Source organism: Palaemon carinicauda, chromosome 9, assembly GCF_036898095.1.
Source record: "Palaemon carinicauda isolate YSFRI2023 chromosome 9, ASM3689809v2, whole genome shotgun sequence".
NCBI lineage: Eukaryota > Metazoa > Arthropoda > Malacostraca > Decapoda > Palaemonidae > Palaemon > Palaemon carinicauda.
Window position 1 is genome coordinate 63429043 of NC_090733.1, and position 7141 is coordinate 63436183.

General features: G+C 46.1%; 1 protein-coding gene and 1 pseudogene across 1 annotated transcript; one reads left to right on the forward strand and one right to left on the reverse strand.

Moving 5' to 3' along the window:
• Window positions 1-2190: 2190 nt before the first annotated feature.
• LOC137647326 (piggyBac transposable element-derived protein 4-like) lies at window positions 2191-4735 on the forward strand. The gene is made up of 2 exons (XM_068380729.1): window positions 2191-2652; window positions 3323-4735. The coding sequence occupies exon 2, from the start codon at window positions 3524-3526 to the stop codon at window positions 4733-4735; it is 1212 nt and encodes a 403-aa protein (XP_068236830.1). The 5' UTR covers window positions 2191-2652; window positions 3323-3523.
• A 1914-nt stretch (window positions 4736-6649) lies between these two features.
• LOC137647382 (5S ribosomal RNA) lies at window positions 6650-6768 on the reverse strand (annotated as a pseudogene).
• Between the last annotated feature and the right edge of the window lie 373 nt (window positions 6769-7141).

Here is a 7141-nt window from a genome sequence, read left to right on the forward strand (position 1 = left end):
TCCAAAAAGGAGTCTGAGGTTAGACCAGCTGTTGTGTAGCCACCACAGAGCGATAGAAAACGTATCGAAACTCCTGTGGGTCACGCCCTGCAGGAAGCGGGCTGCGAAGGTCATTAGACGCTTCCAGACTCCAGCTTGTAGCACCTGCGTCACAGAGTAGTATTACTCGAAGGCGGGGGACGTTGCGATGTATCCGACATCGTGCTGTAGGGCGACATGACGGGGGAGGGTCTGGAGACAGGTCGAGATGAATGTCCTTGAGTCCGAGCTGAAGAGGTATACTGGTGACTCTCCCCCGTGTCCTTCTTGTGCTCCTAGACCGGCTGCAACTGAGGACAAACTGCAGCTGTTCCCAAAGCTAACCTCTCGATTCCTTTACTGGCAAGAAGGAGAAGGTTTTGGGACATCAGATACAGAATGGAGACTCAAAATCTTGAAGGAATTGGACCGAAGGGCCGGGACCCCAAGATTCTGAGTCTAGCCAACAACTCAGGAGCGAACCTGAATGTTGTCTTCCCCCATTCCTTAGAAAGGGCGGAGTCGTACGAGACCAAGAAGATTGCTTACACACTGGCCGCGGCCAGAGTGAGCAGGAGACCCAAGACGGAATACAATCAGAGGCCTGACGTAAAGGGTCTTGAGAAGATCTCTTAAGGGACTAAAAAGTCCGAGCCATGCTCCAAGTTGGAGGTCTCACTCCGACTAGGGCAGGGACGTTCGCAGCTTCGCATGAGCGAGGAAAGGTCCAGCGGGAAGGAAAAAGTTATTCCTTTAAGCCTGAAGGTCAGGGAAAGGCTGAGCGACAGGCTTCATTGCCGAGAGCGGAAAAGAGTTTCCTCCCGCCGAAAGGCAATAAGATCGTTATTGCTGGAGAAGAGGCCTCAAGGGAAGAGGTATATCTCCCACGACACCAACCACCGAAGACTCTTCACTTCGCCTGGAAGACCCCTGCGGATGACTATCGCAGATGACGCGACCTCCGTCCCGCGACTGTAGCGGGTTGTCTCTTCTTGAGGAGGAGGCGTAGTGCCTCCAGGCATGAAGCCGAAGCGACGCCCCGGCTCGTGAAAGATGTTGCAGTGTGGTTGTTTGAGTAGCCTGTGCCGTGGGAGAAGCTCTCCCGGGAGTTCCGTCAGGGGAAGCAGAGGGTCCGGAAACCGTTCCGCGTATAGTCCCAGTGGAGCTCTCAGGGCCATTGAAAGGTTGACAGACAACCTGGTCTTGTTGAGACCCATTCTCAACAGACAACAAAGGAGGGAAGACGCAGGCGTCGATGTTGTCCCACCATCACCGGAATGCATCTAGCCAGAGTCTCGGAGTCTGAGACTGGGGGGAAGAACAGCAGAAGCTTGAGGTTCCAAGCTGTCGTGATCAGGTCCCCCAGACCAGGACTTGCTGGTTACTCAAGGCCAAAGACCCCCAGGTACACTCTCTCTACGAGGCTCTGCTCGGATAGTCGGAGAGAACATTCCTCTGCCTGGAATGAGAGCCGATGGTGGTATTGAGAGTATCTCAATCATCTCGGTATCTCTACTGCAAGATGCGAAGGTGTGAAAATGCGTCCCCTGCTGGTTAGAACACACCAAAACCAGGAAGTCGTCGCGCACGGAGCGACTCGGCAGGAGCTGTAGGATCTGTAGAGGGGCCAGACTACGGCCCCTAAGTCTGCCTGAATGACTTTTGTTCATGCAGACTAAAACCTGATAACAATGCCCTCAACCTTCTGCTACCTGTCCAAAAAAGAGCCTGAGGTTAGACCAGCTGTTGTGTAGCCACCACAGAGCGATAGAAACTTATCGATACTCCTGTGGGTCACGTCCTGCAGGAAGCGGGCTGCGAAGGTCATTAGACGCTTCCAGACTCCAGCTTGTAGCACCTGCGTCACAGAGTAGTACTACTCGAAGGCGAGGGACGTTGCGATGTATCCGACATCGTGCTGTAGGGCGACATGACGGGGGAGGGTCTGGATTCAGGTCGAGATGAATGTCCTTGAGTCCGAGCTGAAGAGGTATACTGGTGACTCTCCCCTGTGTCCTTCCTGTGCTCCCAACCCGGCTGCACGTGAGGACAAACTGCAGCTGTTCCCAAAGATAACCCCTCGATTCCTTTACTGGCAAGAAGGAGAAGGTTTGGGTCATCTGATACAGAATGGTGACTCGAAATCTTGAAGGAGTTGGAGCGAAGGCCCGGGACCCCAAGATTCTGAGTCTAGCCAACAACTCAGGAGCGAACCTGAATGTTGCCTTCCCCTATTCCTTAGAAAGGGCGGAGTCGTACGAGACCAAGAAGATTGCTTACACACTGGCCGAGGCCAGAGTGAGCAGGAGCACCGTCCCCCAAGACGGAATACGATCAGAGGCCTGACGTAATGGTTCTTGAGATCTCTTAACCCTTTGACTGCGAAAAGCGAGTATACTCGAAAATTAAAATTTCTCCCTTAACTGCGAAAAGCGAGTTTACCCCACGGCGGCGAAAAAACTTTTTGAATAGCGCCGCCGATACTTTTGACATTCAAGTGTACGCTGAAAACGTTTGCTGTCCAGTAGGTGCTGCCATCTAGTGACCAGAAGACGAAACAAAACGTAAACAAAAACAGGTGTTATCAGCTGATGCGACGAAGTTCACGTTATTTACAAACATCAGGTTTTAAAGGTATGTATTATTTATTTCAGTAATAATTTATTTATTCTAATTAGTTCCTGAATATAAGTAGACTATAATAAGTCTGATTAAATCATTAAATAAATGTAAAATATGGTGTAATAGGAGGTAATATGAAGGGCATCTCTTTCAAGCCTAGTATGCCTATTTTACTGTAAGTTGGCCAACTTCGATTATGTTAGGATAGGCTTTGAGTATAGGCCTGGACTTATTATGATGGTAGAATATGATGTACGTATATTACCATAAACTCTAGGCCTAATATCAGTGTCTTCAAATATGTGATAATATGCAAATTGTAAAGACAAATCATTATGATGGTAGAATATGATGTACGTATATTACCATAAACTCTAGGCCTAATATCAGTGTCTTCAAATATGTGATAATATGCAAATTGTAAAGACAAATCATAGGCTACCTGTAGGCTACATGGTAGGCTACACACTCTCTCTCTCTCTCTCTCTCTCTCTCTCTCTCTCTCTCTCTCTCTCTCTCTCTCTCTTATATATATATATATGTGTGTGTGTATATGTATATGTATATGTACAGTATATGTATATGTATATATATATGTATATATATATATATATATATATGTCTAGTAGCTATAAATGTAATTTCTTTATTAGGGTATGCTAATTTTATTTTTTACTTTCAGGATCACCTATAATGGCTTCAAAAAGGAAGAGGTGTGCAACACAACGGGAGATTGCTGATATTCTTGCAGAAGAAGACTCAGAAACAGAGGATTTATTTGTACAAAGGGAAGAAGAACTATATGAGGATTAGTGCACAAAAGTAGTCTAGCAAGCTACTTTTCTAAAAAGTTTTGGCTGAGACACCTGGTTTTTCCAATATAATGTCACGTGACAGGTATGAAATTATCCGTTCCTGTCTACATTTTGCAGATAATTCTGTTGATGGTAATGATGACAGACTTTATAAAATAAAACCAATTTTAGACATGGTGAAAGATCTATATTCTAAATATTATGTAAGTGGTAGAGATTTGAGTGTAGATGAAAGTATGGTGAATTTCAAAGGGAGGCTTTTTTTCAAGCAGTACATGCCTAAAAAGCCTACCAAATGGGGAATTAAGGTTTGGTCTCTCTGTGACTCTAAGACTGGTTATCTGTTGAAATTTGATGTTTACACAGGGAAGGGGCTAGATTCTAATAAAGGCAAAGGACTTGGTGCATCTGTTGTAGAAAATTTGTTTGAAGGCTTTGAAAACAAAGGCCATGTAGTTTACATGGACAGCTTTTTTAGTGGAGTACCCCTTTTTCAAAAACTTCGAAGTAAAGGTACTGGAGCATGTGGGACAGTTCGTCCAAACAGAAAATATTTGCCATCACAGATGAAAAAAGTAAAACCTAAGAAAGGCCAGCTACCAATAATGTGGAAGAGTAAAGATGAGGAATTGGTTGCTGTCGTTTGGCAAGATAGTGGTAGAGTAAATATCCTTTTGAGTGTTGGGGACACAGGTACAGTGAAAAAATCTATTCAATCTAAGAAAGGGGTAAGGGAAGTAGATAAACCATCTTTGCAAGCTCAGTACAATAAATATATGGGAGGGGTAGACCTTTTTGATCAATTCTGCTCAACCTACCCCTTCAATCACCGTAGCAAAAAGTGGTATCAGACACTCTGGCATTTTGTGATTGAAGTTGCTCTTGTAAATTCCAAAATTAGTTACAACTTGCAAAATAGAAAGAAATTGACCCAGGTTGCGTTTAGACAAGAGGTAATAAAAGGATTGTTAGAAGGATATAACACAAAGCCAAGAAGAAAGAATATTGTTAGGGACTTGGTGGAAAACAAGCGCTTGGGGGAAAGGCATTTTATTGCTCAGTATGAAAATAAGAAGAACCTACCTAATTGTAGTGTTTGTTCAATATTGCCATCTCAATGTTGCAAAAAAGGAAAGGGGACATGTAAGAGGAAGCAGACATCATATTTCTGTAAACAGTGCCCACAAAACCCTCCTCTTTGTGTTGTCCCCTGTTTTGAAATTTTTCATACTGTGATGAATTATAAGAAAACATGTAAATGTAAGGATGAAATGAAGTAAATGTGTCTTTTTTGTCAATTGTTTGTAATTTTTTCATATTTTTTGTAATAAAATTTTACTTCCATAACTTTTCTGGTTTTATTAACAATTTTTGATATTTTCCAAAATATAACAAAATTTGTACTAGTTTTGAATCAAAATTTAAGTACATAATCATAACAATATTTCAGTATATTTCATTAATTTAGTTATTTTTCATCATAAAAAACATATTCCAACCCATTTTACATGTCAATTTTGATGATATGCAATTTTCGTAATTTTTTTGAAAAAGTACGTTTTTGGGGTAAAAATGGTAAAAAATGTGTTAAAAACAAAAAAAATATAGAGTTTAAGAGTCATGAATAGATGGAAAACATTGTTTCCAATATCAGGGGGTACTTAGAAATTAATTTCTACAAACTTCAAAATTTGCAGGCAAATTACGTTTTTCGGGGACAAAAATCCTCCCAGCACTACGCAGCCAAAGGGTTAAGGGACTAAAAAGTCCGAACCATGCTCCATGGAGGAGGACTCACTCCGACTGGGGGCAGGGACGTTTGCAGCTTCGCATGAGCGAAGAAAGGTCCAGCGGGAAGGAAAAAGTCTATTCCTTTCAGCCTGAAGGCCAGAGAAAGGCTGAGCGACAGGCTTCACTGCCGAGAGCGGAAAGGAGTTTCCTCCCGCCGAAAAGCAATAAGTCCGTTATTGCTGGAGAAGAGGCCTCAAGGGAAGAGGTATCTCTCCCACGACACCAACCACAGAAGACTCTCCACTTCGCCTGGTAGACCCCTGCGGATGACTATTGCAGGTGACGCGACCTCCGCTCCGCGACTGTCGCGGGTTGTCTCTTCTTGAGGAGGCGGCGTAGTGTCTCCAGGCGTGAAGCCGAAGCGATGCCACGGCTCATGAAAGATGTTGTAGTGTGGTTGTTTGAGTAGCCTGTGCCGTGGGAGAAGCTCTCCCGGGAGTTCCATCAGGGGAAGCAGAGGGTCCGGAAACCGTTCCGCGTATAGTCACAGTGGAGCTCTCAGGGCCATCGAAAGGTTGACAGACAACCTGGTCTTGTTGAGACCCATTCTCAACAGACAACAATGGTGGGAAGATGCAGGCGTCGATGTTGTCCCACCATCACCGGAAAGCATTTTGCCAAAGAGTCTTAGGGTCTGAGACTGGGGGGAAGAACAGCTTGAAGTTCCAGGCTGTCGCGATCAGGTCCCCCAGGCCAGGACTTGCTGGTTACTAAAGGCCAAAGACCCCCAGGTACCCTTTATCTGCGAGGCTCTGCTCAGATAGTCGGAGAGGACATTCCTCTGCCCAGAATGAGCGAGCCGATAGTGGTATAGAGAGGACCTCGGATCATCTCAGTATCTCTACTGCAAGATGCGAAGGTATGAAAATGCGTCCCTTGCTGGTTGGAATACAGTACGCCAGTACCACGAAGTCGTCGCGCATGGAGCGACTCGGCAGGAACTGTAGGATCTGTAGAGGGGCCAGACTACGGCCCCTAAGCCTGCCTGAATGATGGAGAGGTATCCCTCAGGTCCTGACCATAGGCCTGAACCGGAACATGCCCCCCCCCCCCCTTTTTCTTTGATTAGTCCGAGAACAGCATCAAAATGTGGGGAAAGGACGAGAATATCCACTCCCATCAAGAGGTTCCATAGGTCAACACCCATTGCAGGTCTAAACGTTCCGCTGGTCCCATAGGGGCTAGAAAGTCAGGTTAATCGTTGCTTTGATACCACCGGAACTTGGGCCGCCCCACAGGGAACTTATCCTGAGGCGACCGTTCGGGACTTTAGACGGGTCAATGAGGAAAAGAGACCCAGCAAACGTTCCAAGGTAGGGCTGAAAGCTCTGCTTGACTGAGAACAGGTACTGCGACTCTCCTCAGCCTTGCCACAGTCAACTGAAGAGAAGGCTCGGAGAAGGAGGCAACAGGATCTGGCGTCCCCAGGCTGTCACCCATCCAAGTACTGACCAGACCCAACGTTGCTTAACTTCGCTGATCGGACGAGAAGCGGTGTTTCCAACGTGGTAAGGCCATTGACTCAATATCATGGCTAGATACTCCAGATGTTGAGGCAGATGTAGAGAAGGCTCCTAGCAAATTACCATGATCCCTCACTCATGGTAAGGACCCGGAAGCTTGTCCCGGCGTTGAAGAAGGTCGAACCCGAGCCTACCGGAGTTGGCCAGACCTCCAAAAGGCGAAGGAGGCGAAGGAGGCGGAAGCCTGCTCCTGAGCGGCCATGAGGAAAGCAGGGAGAGTTCTCTGGGGAAAAACCTGCGATGCCGCGCCGGGATCGCCACACCGCATCTTAAGACTAGGCTGAATTCCAAGAGCTTCCTGGAAGATGGATGGAATGGAAACTGGAAGTACCCATCCTTCCGATCCAGGGCCTAAGGAGTCCTGCCGCCTCG

What these genes read in the sequence shown, in the direction of transcription:
- LOC137647326 (XM_068380729.1), top strand. Translation starts at nt 3,524, where the DNA reads ATGTCACGTGACAGGTATGAAATTATCCGTTCCTGTCTACATTTTGCA.